Below are 13,705 nucleotides of genomic sequence, written 5' to 3'. Positions count from 1 at the left end.
ACCTACGATGATACTCGTCAGAAAGATACAAATTAGACTGCTTAATCAGAAAAATCTACAAGCAAGCAATCGGACTCTCCATCACCACCAGCAACGATAAAATACTGCAGCTAGGTCTACACAATACACTGGATGAGCTAATCGAGGCACAACTCATAGCACAATATGAACGCCTGTCCAAAACTAAAACAGGTAGGAAAATATTGGATCGCCTGGGTATAGGGTATCACACCCAACATGGTGTCAAAGTAGATATTCCCAGACACATCAGAGGCATGATAACCGTCCCTCCAATATCCAAGAGGGTATTGGAGGGACGGCTCCAATACCCTCTTGGCAATACCCTCTTGGATACCCTTTTGGGTATTGGAGGGACCCTACAATACCCAAGAGGGCATTGGAGGGTACCATCAGGGTAGGCGGGGAAGCACAGCACGGGATATACAAAAGAAATTCGGTAACAGCAAGGACACCATATTTGTAGACGCAGCTAGATACAGACACAAGCGCGCCTACACAGCAGGGGTGATAAATTACGAGGGAAAATGCACAACGAGCGCTACAGTCAACACGCCAGACGTAGAAACCGCAGAGGAAATAGCTATCGCGTTAGCCATAGCACAAACACAAGCAGATATAATCATCATCGATTCCCAGACGGCAATACGAAACTTCGCCAATGGTCGAATCTCCCCAGAGGCACTGCGACTCCTAAAATTAGGTAACAACCACGACAGAAGCGTCCATCTCATCTGGACACCCGCTCACACACTACCAGACGGTAGCAATGAGGTGGCGCACCGCATGGCTCGAGAGCTTACGGACCGAGCCTCGGTTCGTCCCGCCTCAGCGACTACCGACGAGTGGGAGTGGGAAGATCGAATGACCAAATTTCATGAAATTACACAACACCATAGATTGCAGAGGCGCACATTCCCGCCGCCTCACCCAAAATTAAACAAAAAACAGTCTGTCGAATGGCGGCAGTTACAAACCAGATCCTATCCGAGTCCAGCTATCATGCACATATACACCCAGATTTATAAACGACTGACAAGTGCAGACATTGCGACTCTAGCGCCACCCTTGAGCATATCCTATGGGAATGTGTGGGTATAACACACGATAACAGTGATGCAGCCGCAAACAGCGACAGCCTCCGCGCATGCGGGAGTCTGCGTTGCTGAGCTCGGACCTGCAGCACCAACTCTGGGCCGTCCGGCGAGCCGAGGAAGCCGCCAAAGGCCAACATCCCTTGGCCGAAGCCTAGGCGAGGTCTAGGCCCGCCCCACCAAATCGCAGGGCACTCAATAAAGTTATTTTAATGAATGAATACACCAGAATACACTACCCGCAAACTACCCGCAACAGTACTCAAACCACACATTCAGCGCTGAACCGTGGGCGGTCGACGCAGTCACATTTTTGTGACTTGTAGAGAGCAGCACATCCCTGGACGTCCGTTAAGCAAAGGCGGACACGGGGACGCCACATCCCGGTTCGCCGAACTGCGCTGCCGAGGCGCTACGCCACTTCGACATTTCAATCGTGTGGCGTAACTGTTGCGAAGTCCGAGCGTCCACGAAGGTTTCATGGATGGCGTTGTGCCAAGTGCCCAGAGGAGGAGATATCCAGTGAGATCAGAAAACTGCTTTATAGACATTGTACATGTTGGTATTTTACAAGAAGGGCTCCATGACATTGGAGCCGTCTACATGCTAACAACTTTGCATGTTCTAGAGTTTACATCTCCGAGCGTTCTACATGGTCGAGTGTCCTCACAACACACAAGTCCCGCTGTTTTATCCCTTTCGTTTCCCTCTTTCACTCGACGAGGGAATACACTTTAGTTCTTTTAGCCAATGACAATGTTCGACCAGTTCGTAAATTCCCGCCCATGATGTGGCATCGTTTCCCACCGGGCTCCGCATACAATTTTGCCTGGTCGCCCCCCCCACCTCTCCGAATTAGCCGCCTCTCCATGGCGGTCAGTTTGCGGAAGCCACCATTTCCAGGGAGGGTGGTAGCTGATGTTTCGGAAGGGGTCTCCAGGTTGGCGCGTCACAGTCGGCGCCGGGCCTCGTCGTAGTTCGGGCGGGCGCTGGTGCTTCACGGAAACACACCAAGGGTGACGTTGTCGTTTCAGCTACGCACGAGGCCGAGGACCCAATGCAGTCTGGGGGCTAATTGCTCATCCATCAGTCCCATGTGACTGACGGTGACACTTCCCGGCCGCAAGAAACGACAAGCGTGAAGTGCACTTGATATGTTCACGCCTGTCGATGAGGCCTCCTTTGCCCCGAAGGACCTCCAGACACAACAATCGTGACCACCAGCCGCATTGTCAAGGAACACGGATCACACAACGCAGATTCTCTATTGCCAGAGCTCACCTAGGCCAAAGCCGCACTGCCACACAAGCACTATATACTCACGGCTTTCCGCCAAGTAACAGCAGAACCTACAACCAATACACAAGCAACGCAAGCGCAATCACACACGCAATGTTGAACAACGCGCGGCCGGCGCGGGCCAGAGAACGAACACGCCGTCGCATGCCGTCGTCGCTTGGCGCCACCACCTCGCCTTCTCAAAAGTCCCTAAATGATCGTGTCCATATAGGTGCCTAGGATCAGGTCACGTGAGGGATTTTTGTACGACATTTAGACGCATTCTGATGAGGGCAGAACGTTTCCCTGGGGGCACTTTAAAGAACCTCACGTAGTCAAAAGTAATCCGGCGCCCCCACTACCGTGTGCTTCATAATGAAATCGTGGTTTTAACACCCTCACGCCCATCCCATTCAAAAAAAAAAAAAAAAAAAAAAAAAGGTGCCATCCTCGCGTGCAAGCGGGGCGGTGAAAGTGGGCGGAGCCTACGCGACGTAGCTATAGGGGCTAAAATATATCGACGGTGCTTACCACTATTTACAAACATTGTGTAGGTCTATACACCGCGCGTTTTTAAAGTTTGCAACGTTCTGCGACTCGACAGCGAGGTTTTTGCACCTTGCCTCAGTAGATTTCTTGTGTGTGAAAAAAGTTTTCTTTTTTAAATGGTGTGTTGGAAAAGTAGTCACAGTTCCGTGTTGTGGAAGGATTTTTATACATAATGCAAAAATACAAGTGAAAATGAAAAAAAAAATGTTCGTGACCCGTTTTACGTCATGATCTCATCTGAACATACCCAGCTGGCTCATCCGCATGCAGAGGTGACACGGTCCGAGATGAGGCGGCGCGCTGCCTGATCTCGGAGGCCATTGTTGTCGCGTACATCTTTCTGCAAACGTTACTGCGCAGAATTCTGGCGCTGCCATCGTTCCGCTGCCACGGGAATGGTGGTTTATACACGGATTTGTCTAACCTTCGTGCTTGTGGCTTGAAACGTTCGTGTGACGTAATGTGTGACGAAGCCCTATACATTTCTAAACTTCCAAGCACCACACAGCGAGGCGATTACGTCTCTGCCCACATTGGCAGTCATTGCCATTTGTAGCATTTAAAACGCAACACCTTATTGAAAGCGGTCAATTTGCGAAGCTGTTTGAAGCCCGAAGAGCGCATTTTAGGGGAATCTCTGCACTGCGCATCTGCCTGTTCGCAAAACCACCCTACGTCCGCAGACACTAAGGCAGCAGAGTTCCCTACGGCGATTATTGTAGAAAACCCCGTAGGGACAACGCATATATGCATTCTCGCGCCATGTGTATAATTAAAGTTCTTTTAAAACTTTTAGATCTATCATCGTTGAGCAAGAAAATACTATGCGCACTCTTTTGTAACGCCCCGTACATGCATTAGTGGGTATGTTCAGATAAGGACCGACTAAAGGGGGTTCCGACTTTATGTTGTTTTCAGCGAAATCTTTATATGAGGCGGAAAATGTCTCTGTAGAAAAGAATGAATCTTTTTTTTACGAACAAAATAAAAAATAGCAGGGATTTCTTGAAAAAATTCTTATTTCACTAAAGGTGGAAAAGAGCGTTTTAAAAACTTGCAGATTCTACAAATTTGAAGGCCTATCACTCTACAATTAACTCATTGTACCGCGGCATTTTTTTTTTTGTGTACACCTACACCGCTAGTACTATCGGTTCACGGGAAGCGAAATTTATGTAACCCACAGTATGTTTTCAAAAAATTACCAAACTTTCGTTTTTGAGCAACTGCCTCTGACTGACCCCGAAATCAGGGCCTTTTTTTTATTATTTGGGGGGGGGGGATTTTAGCTAAGGCGATGAAGCTGAACAAATACGTCTGACAGATCCTTAAACGGATACTCGCAATCTAACAAAATGAAGTGTGCAACTACACCGCGTGTTTATTTCATTCCAAAATTGCAAAAAAATGTCAAGGTTGCCAAAATAACGAAAATTGGGAACATTTTACAGAATGCAAAAAATATAATCATCGCTGCTATTGTGAACATTTTATACAATACCCACCCATGACTTGTAGATCTATTACTGCAAAAACATGCTGCATTATTCTATTTTAAATAAGAAAGTTGAGCCTATTTTAAGACCCATGCATCGTCATACTATCGATATGTCTAGCTTTAATAATACAATAAAGATCACACTCATATTCAATGCTGACCTCACACTTTTTCTCGTAGTAAAGAAGAGTGACTCAGATTGTGTCTTTCTTTCCTCTTTTGAGCCATAGACTACGTTGAGCTTGAGTTTTGAGGGCCCCTACATCCGCATTCCCACTACGGCACCTTGATGTAGCAAGCACATAAGAGCGCGTAAAGCAAGTTTTTTAACACTAGTTGGGGGAACCTATTTCTGGTATTGATCTCTAATTAGATCTGCTATCTGAAATGCTCCCCGTATACATAAACTATGCTCCAGCCTAGTAGGAAAGCGCGGTGACGCCACTGCAGTGGATGAGCCGGCTGGGTATGTTCCCATGAACGGCAGCAGCACTGACACAATGCTTAATGGCGTCTTATTTCTCGTGCAGGTACGTTATTTTGAACACGCCCATTGTTTTAGATCAGATGATCGTTGTTTGCTGCTGCTCTCTTGCCCACAGAGCTTTCTTTCCTGTTTTATACATGCACTGTACTGCGTCGATAGGCTGGCACTTAGCGGTGATGTAGAATTAAATCCTGGCCCTATGAGAAAGGGGACTCGTAATACCAGTAACTCAGATGCTTCATGCTCATCTGAAACTGATAAGACCGATAACGACTCAAACAGCATTTCCGGAATGCTGACCGAACTATTAGCTGGGCAGAAACTGATGGCTCGTGATATCGCTGACATTAAGCTTTCTCAGCAAACTGTCAACAAGCGTTTTGACGCGCTGGAATCCCGTGTGGCCGCCCTTGAAAAGAACACCGCCGATCCTAGTACTTCGTTTGATCAGTGTGGTTCTGATGTACGTTCTTTATCTCGGGCCGTTTCGGAATTAATGAAAAAGAATGATGACCTTGAAAATCGTTCCAGACGCAACAATATAATTTTGCATGGACTTGACGAAAATGATAGGTGAAAACAACAACACGCTTTTTTCTAGTGTACGCCGATTTTTCACAGAGAAACTTAACATTGAATGCCCGCCAATTGAACGCTGTCATAGAATTGGCACCAAACGTGAAGGTAGATCGCGCCCCGTTATATTACGAGTACTAGACTTCAGGAATAAGACAGAGATAATGAAAATTGTCTCAAAGCTTAAAGGGACAAAATTTTATGTTACTGAGGATTTCTCAGCTAACGTGCGTGCCATTCGCAAGAAGCTATGGACAGCAACGTCTTCTTTTCGTAACCGTGGTTCTGTGGTGAGGTTACGCTATGACCACGTTTTCATAAATAATGTGCGCTATTGGTGGAATGACACGGAAAACGCCCTAGTCGACGATTCAGGTCTCGCTGCAAGCACCCCAGTGAACAATTCCAGTCTCTCTGCAGGCTTGTCAAACACTCCCCCAGCTACTTCATCTTCACATTGACAGACCCGCGACTCTTACAACCTCACTTTCTTGAATTTGAATGCAAGAAGTCTAGCGAATAAGTTTCCATTGTTTCTTTCTCTGGTAACATCCTATTCCCCTCATTTCATCGGCGTCACTGAAACCTGGCTTCACGATCACATATATGACACTGAAATCACTCCACCCGGGTATGTGGCTGTCCGATCAGACCGCAAAACTGGCAAGGGAGGTGGAGTCGCCCTTTTTTTGAAGTCTGACCTGAAGTTTTCGGTTATCTCTCCTCCTGCAAATCTCGAATCAGTCTGGTATAAATTGTACCTGGGCAAAAAAAAAAAAAAAACAATCATAGTCTCCGTTTTCTATCATCCACCTGCTTCCTCCCTCGATAACCTTTTTCTTCTAACTGATTATATGAATACGCACAATTTTCGTGCAAATACTTTAATTCTAATGAGAGACTTTAATACACCGGATATTCATTGGCCCTCACTTTCGCACCGCAGTTCTTGAGGTAGCGAACTGATTAACTTTTCTTTATCATTTGGGCTCACACAAGTAGTTGATGGCGCAACAAGACAGAACCAACTCCTTGACCTGGTGTTTATTAGTTCAGACCTTGTTGATAAATTGTCCGAGTGTGAAATTATTGACGGAATTTCAGATCACAAGGCCGTGTTTATATCGCTCAGTTGCACTATCTGTAAACCGCGTACCGAAATTCATTTTTTTTTCGATTTTAATCGCTCTGACGATACTTCTATTCTTGAAGTTTTATCAGATGGCTTCGAATCATTTTGCACACTCAGTAAAGGTTGTGACGTGAATACACTAGTTCTAGAATTTGAAAGCATTACAAAGCTCTGCATTAACCGATTTGTTCCATTAAAAAGTAAGAAAAAGAATCGTGCCATCCCTTGGATGACGAGAGAACTTTTGCAATTATCACGCCGCGTTAGACGGCTGAGACGATCAAAACGCAGTAACGACCCCGATGCCATTACTAGATTCACATCTGCCAAAGAGGAACTAAATCTGAAAATGAATTTAGCCAAAGATTTTCTTTCATGTCAAGCTGCCAGGATTGCTAAGAAAGAATCCTCGGAAATTATGGCGTTCCGTCATGCCTGTTACAGATTCTTCATCTTCCTTTACTATTACTGATGAAAGTGTAAATGACCCTGTGCGCATCTCCAATGCATTCAATGCACATTTCCATTCTGTCCACGCAAACGATGCTCCCATCTGCCCGCCTTTCGATAATCATTCAGTTTATTCGATTCCCGACATTTCAGCTAATGTTAATGACATCCTCAATTTGATTTTAAAGTTAGACACAAAAAATCTGATGGCCCTGATGGTATTCCAAACTCGTTTTTACTTCGTTATTCACAATGGACATCACGCTATCTTGAAATTATATTCAATAAGTCTCTTGAAACCGGAATCGTTCCTTCATTCTGGAAGCTTGCAAGAGTAATACCCTTATATAAAACCGGAGACAAGACAGACCTAACAAATTACAGACCAATTTCTTTAACTTCTCATTCGTGCAAAATGCTGGAACATATTATTTACAAACACATCATCGATTTCCTTGAGTCAAATAATATTCTAACTAATGTACAGCATGGCTTTAGACGTGGTTTCAGCACTATCACGCAATTAACCGAATTCACCCATGACATTGCTTATCAATTAGATCTCGGTAAACAGATTGACGCTATCTTTATAGATTTTTCTAAAGCGTTCGATTCAGTACTTCATTCTCACCTCTTGCAAAAATTAAATGCCGTACTAAAGAATTCCCGTCTGGTCGACTGGATTGCTAGTTTCTTTTCTGACCGGTCCCAATACGTGGACTTCAGTTCCGCAAGGTCATCAATTCTTAAGGTAAGTTCTGGGGTTCCTCAAGGGTCAGTCCTGGGTCCTTTATTGTTTTCAATTTATGCGAACGACCTACCAAAAATTGTTTCTTCCAGCATTCGTCTTTATGCCGACGATTGCGTCTTATACGATGTGATTGATTCTGCGTCTAATCATAAGCGACTAAACGATTCCTTTGCATCCTTCGGTGCTTGGTGCAAAAAATGGAAAATGAACATTACTTAAGAAAACCGTTGTTTTGATCTTCACAAAAAGAGCAGCGCCAGTAATTGCGACATATTCCTTGAATGGATCATCTTTAACCAGAGTTCGACAATATAAATACCTTGGCGTAACATTTACTCACAATCTCTCATGGTCTGCACACATTGATCAAACATGTTCTAAGGCATTAAAAAACTTGGAGATTTACGTCGTACTATGCAGAAGGCTCCAAAGGATACTAAACTCTTAATGTATAAAACACTTGTCCGCCCCATTATCGATTATGGCGCCACAGTGTGGTCACCCCATAACCGAAACAACATAATCAAACTAGAAGCAGTTCAAAAGAAAGCCGTCCGCTTCATTTTTCGCCGGCATAACCGCTATTTTTCACCATCATCTTCCCTCCCTTCTCTGAACCTAACATTACTTTCTGTGCGTCGTGACGTGGAATATATAAAAATGTTGCACAACATAATTTACACGTTCTATCGTACTTCGAACACAGTTTGCTTATCTTTCGCCAAACCTTCTTCTACACTTAACTTCCACGAGCTGAATCTTTTCCCTTCCTATGCCCGTAGAAATACTTTCAAGTACAGCTTCTTCCCCGCACTATAGAAGTATGGAATTCCTTACCTGGCTGTCTTCGCTCACTTCCGATAAGCGAATTCGAAAGTGCTCTTTATGAAAAGCAGCGTGTGTAACTGCTTGAGTTACGTTTGATTTATGCTTTGTGCATGCATTTCAGTGTTTCGCTGCTTTCTGTAGAGAAGAAAATAATTTTCCAGTGCTTTACGTGTTCTACTAATATTTGAATTTGCTAATTTTGTAAGATTCTTCGTTCAGTTTCACTTATTTTATGTTCACCCGTGTATTAACCCACTCCTGCAATAGCCCTGTTATAGGGCTGCAGTATGTACAAATAAAATGAGTACATGTCGCAAAAGGAGTCATGATAATTTTGCATTTTCACTTGAATTTTTATATTAGGCATAAAAATCCCTCCACACCTCGGAGCTACGACTACTTTTACTACACACACATTTTTTTTTCACACACAAGAAATATTATATGAGGCAAGGTGCAAGAACCTTGCTATCGAGTTCGCAAAACGTTGCAAACTTTATGAAGCGCGTGGTATAGAGAACAAGTTTATCTACACGGTAACCCTTTTACCCCATATCTATAACACCCCTCACACAGAATTAACGATAAGTGAATTTAATTAACCTTCGCACGAATATACACGAAAAAGTTAGAGGGTCATTCGGCCTTTTTTTTTAAGGCGCCTTGGATTAATGGATCAACTTCAAATTTTGTTTTGCTCCATTATTAGTTAAGTGCTACTCAATTTAGAAAGTAGTGTGGTCACCAATTTCTTGCTCTTGCTTGAAACTGGATGGCAAATTAGAAAAAGAGGGCATGATCAAGAACAGTAATTTGGCTAGCGCCTATCTTCTTCCTTGAAAAAGTTACAACTTACGGACAAATATTTACGAAAACCGCCGTATCATTCGCATCACCTTTGCAGACTGCTGATTGGATGAGCAATGGAGAAGCCCTAAAGCGTCACGTTGCGCCATGTCCTGAGTAGTGTGAGGTTTGCGAAACTACTGATATAGCTGAGGGCGCAATATTTGTACTTATCTCTCATCACATGTAGCGCTACGGCAGTGTGTGCGCCGAAAATTGCTCGCAAGAACGATCGAATGACAAGCATAATTGCGTCCTTGGTCTTAAGTTAAACGGCGCATTTGTATTCATGCTGCTCGGATCACCAAAGGCAATGATCCTGAATACTGCATTCTCGTCCAAAGAAGCAGTATTCTGAGACGCGTTCCATAGAAGCACGTAAAATACTCGGTGTTCCATACGAAAGAAGAATGGGAACCAAGGGGCTCGATTTTATTAGTCATAACAACATAAAGCCAACCGACAACGAAGCCAAGGAAAGCATCGGTGAAATTAAGGGTAGTTGAAATTGGAATGTAGAAAATAATTAAGAAAAGGGAAATGAAAGTGGACGAAAAGATAACTCGTCGTCGGCGGGAGCCGAACCCGCATCCTACGCATTACGCGTGCGTTGCACAACCAATTGTGCTACGGCGACGGCCATCAATTCGTCCACTAACTTGGGTATTTATGTTTACTAGATCTGGCCCTAGGAACCATATACTCATGCGCGATCCCGTAACGCATATTTGAATCAGTGAATCGATGCCGCTCTCCATTGAAATTATTTGACGACACCATGAGACACGTGGCATTTCTTGAGACTCGCGACTATGTTTGCAAGATATATGTTTTGCAAGACTATGTTTTTGCAAGTTCATAAGAATTTGCCGGTAATGACCAACCCTTGTTTACACTTTAATAAACAGACCCGGCTGACTCTCCTGGAAGCTAAATTTTGTATAAAGTTTGGAGGAAATCATGCAATAACACAAACATTGAAAATAATGGCTGCAAAATGTGGCTACGGTGATGTGCTGCTCAGATCGGGGTGCGACGCCGAGGCCGCAATACGATGGCGGTGGAAGGCGAGAACGCTCGTGTTCCGTGCGTGAGGTACACTAAAATTATTCCGGAGGCACCGAATAAAGCGTGTCTCATGTGATCACTGTTTTGGCACGTTAACTCGCAGAACCTGTCCTTTTTGATTAATGCGCAACGAAATTTTACGTTACTATCTTTCGGTAATTAGACATACAACACGCATCATCTCTTGCATGGCGAGTATTCGAATGACCAAGCTACAATACAATGGCTTATAGCGGCCAACTGGGCCGGTTTTCTTTGCTTCTGGAAAACCTACAAATGTATGTGTATACGCATCGTGTTAAAAATCCCGACCTAACACAATTACGCAAAACATAAGATATACCTAGTCGTCCAAGAGTTCAATGTCCGGCTCCGGACCAAGTTCTTCCTCGAGGGCCTGCCAGTTAACCCTGCACGGTTCCAGTCCAGCGATGAAATCCCGAACACGCTCCACTCGCCAGCTGAGCACACCAGAACAACACGATCGCTTGACAGAGCCGGAAGAACTTTCCCCGCCTTCACGCCGCCGCTTCCGACAACGACGGCCATTAGCTCCATCCCAGCAGCAGGATCGTCTATCGCCTTCTTCACGGAGGCGCTTGCGGGCCGCTCGTAGCTTACGCTTCAGGTTAGTCAGCAGAACATCGCGGTGGATATCCCCGGTAAACCTGCCCGCATACAGCTTCCACTTGGCTAAAGAGAGAAGAAAATCAATGTCGACATCCACAGTCTCCATGATAGACGTAAGGATACTCACACTACAAGACTCGACGACCAGCAGCGCTCGAACAAACACTCCGACCGATCGGGAAGTCACGGGCGGAATGAGGCTGCGGTTGCCAATTCCCCCTTTTCCCTTTCCTTTGACCCTCTCCCTGCAAGGTACACCCACTACAATGGGAGGTCGATGACACGAATTCGGGGAGGAGGAAACAAGACAGGAGTACCCCTGCGGACCATTGTCCCCACTTTTCTTCGGTATAAACAAAGGGATAGGAATGTGGTGGCGGTGTTTGGTTGAGGAAAGACAGCATTCATTGCTCACCCCCCCCCCCCCCCTCCGCGCCCTGCCAGGTGCAACAAAGACAGTGGTAGGTTGGTTCCAAGAATTTGGGAAGGTGAAACAATAGAAAGTTTACACTTGTTGAAGTATTGGTTTAGTTCCTGAACGACTAGTTGAAATGGAAGGGATAGTGTGGCAGTAGCGCGTCTTTGTCTATGAAGGGAGTCACGCTGTGCTACATTGAAGCTATTGTTTGCTAGATGGCACCATAAAAATAAGATTTATTACTTTCAAGCCTATTTATTCTGCAAACACGTCCCATTCCAGTAATGTGTTGGTGCCATTCACCTACTTATATTTAACAATAAATTGTGGTTTGTTTCCAGGCATTTTGCACGCCTGCTATTTATTATTCCTTAGGCAAGCATGTCAGCAGCTGTCTGTGAAAAGCGTGTAGATAAGCTTCACCCAAGGAAGGCAAGACACGCGCGGTGAAAAAAAAAACGCGATTGGTAAAGAACACACAATTGTAGCTGAACGATTGCGTGCCGTAATCAAGGACCCGCACCATGTAGGAACCATCTACTCATGCGCGTTCCCGTAACGCATATTTTAATCACTGAATCGATGCCGCTCTCCAATGAAATTATTTGATGACACCATGAGACACGTGGTAATTCTTGAGACTCGCGACTTAACATCCGGACTATGTTTGCCAATATATATGTTCATTAGAATTTGCGGGTAATGACCAGTTTACCCGATAAAAAACAGGCCAGGTTGACAATCCTGGAAGCTAAATTTTGTATAAAGTGTGGAGGAAATCATGCAATAACACAAACATTGAAAATAATGGCTGCAAAATGTGGCTACGGTGATGTGCTGCTCAGATCGGGGTGCGACGCCGAGGCCGCAATACGATGGCGGTGGAAGGCGAGAACGCTCGTGTTCCGTGCGTGAGGTACACTAAAATTATTCCGGAGGCACCGAATAAAGCGTGTCTCATGTGATCACTGTTTTGGCACGTTAACTCGCAGAACCTGTCCTTTTTGATTAATGCGCAACGAAATTTTACGTTACTATCTTTCGGTAATTAGACATACAACACGCATCATCTCTTGCATGGCGAGTATTCGAATGACCAAGCTACAATACAATGGCTTATAGCGGCCAACTGGGCCGGTTTTCTTTGCTTCTGGAAAACCTACAAATGTATGTGTATACGCATCGTGTTAAAAATCCCGACCTAAGACAATTACGCAAAACATAAGATATACCTAGTCGTCCAAGAGTTCAATGTCCGGCTCCGGACCAAGTTCTTCCTCGAGGGCCTGCCAGTTAACCCTGCACGGTTCCAGTCCAGCGATGAAATCCCGAACACGCTCCACTCGCCAGCTGAGCACACCAGAACAACACGATCGCTTGGCAGAGCCGGAAGAACTTTCCCCGCCTTCACGCCGCCGCTTCCGACAACGACGGCCATTAGCTCCATCCCGGCAACAGGATCGTCTATCGCCTTCTTCACGGAGGCGCTTGCGGGCCGCTCGTAGCTTACGCTTCAGGTTAGTCAGCAGAACATCGCGGTGGATATCCCCGGTAAACCTGCCCGCATACAGCTTCCACTTGGCTAAAGAGAGAAGAAAATCAATGTCGACATCCACAGTCTCCATGATAGACGTAAGGATACTCACACTACAAGACTCGACGACCAGCAGCGCTCGAACAAACACTCCGACCGATCGGGAAGTCACGGGCGGAATGAGGCTGCGGTTGCCAATTCCCCCTTTTCCCTTTCCTTTGACCCTCTCCCTGCAAGGTACACCCACTACAATGGGAGGTCGATGACACGAATTCGGGGAGGAGGAAACAAGACAGGAGTACCCCTGCGGACCATTGTCCCCACTTTTCTTCGGTATAAACAAAGGGATAGGAATGTGGTGGCGGTGTTTGGTTGAGGAAAGACAGCATTCATTGCTCACCCCCCCCCCCCCCCCTCCGCGCCCTGCCAGGTGCAACAAAGACAGTGGTAGGTTGGTTCCAAGAATTTGGGAAGGTGAAACAATAGAAAGTTTACACTTGTTGAAGTATTGGTTTAGTTCCTGAACGACTAGTTGAAATGGAAGGGAT

At 45.3% G+C, this 13,705-nt stretch overlaps 1 protein-coding gene and 1 pseudogene across 1 annotated transcript; one reads left to right on the top strand and one right to left on the bottom strand.

Moving 5' to 3' along the window:
• Positions 1-5,123: 5,123 nt before the first annotated feature.
• On the top strand, positions 5,124-6,084 carry LOC125944219 (uncharacterized; annotated as a pseudogene).
• A 4,657-nt stretch (positions 6,085-10,741) lies between these two features.
• On the bottom strand, positions 10,742-13,491 carry LOC125943764 (uncharacterized). The gene is made up of 2 exons (XM_049663270.1): positions 12,856-13,491; positions 10,742-11,450 (listed from the first exon to the last, which is right to left on the bottom strand). The coding sequence occupies exons 1-2, from the start codon at positions 13,068-13,070 to the stop codon at positions 10,919-10,921; spliced, it is 747 nt and encodes a 248-aa protein (XP_049519227.1). The 5' UTR covers positions 13,071-13,491; the 3' UTR covers positions 10,742-10,918.
• Positions 13,492-13,705: the final 214 nt, after the last annotated feature.

This window comes from Dermacentor silvarum, chromosome 3 (genome assembly GCF_013339745.2).
Source record: "Dermacentor silvarum isolate Dsil-2018 chromosome 3, BIME_Dsil_1.4, whole genome shotgun sequence".
In the NCBI taxonomy this organism is placed as follows: domain Eukaryota; kingdom Metazoa; phylum Arthropoda; class Arachnida; order Ixodida; family Ixodidae; genus Dermacentor; species Dermacentor silvarum.
This window is presented reverse-complemented; position numbering and strand designations above follow the sequence as displayed.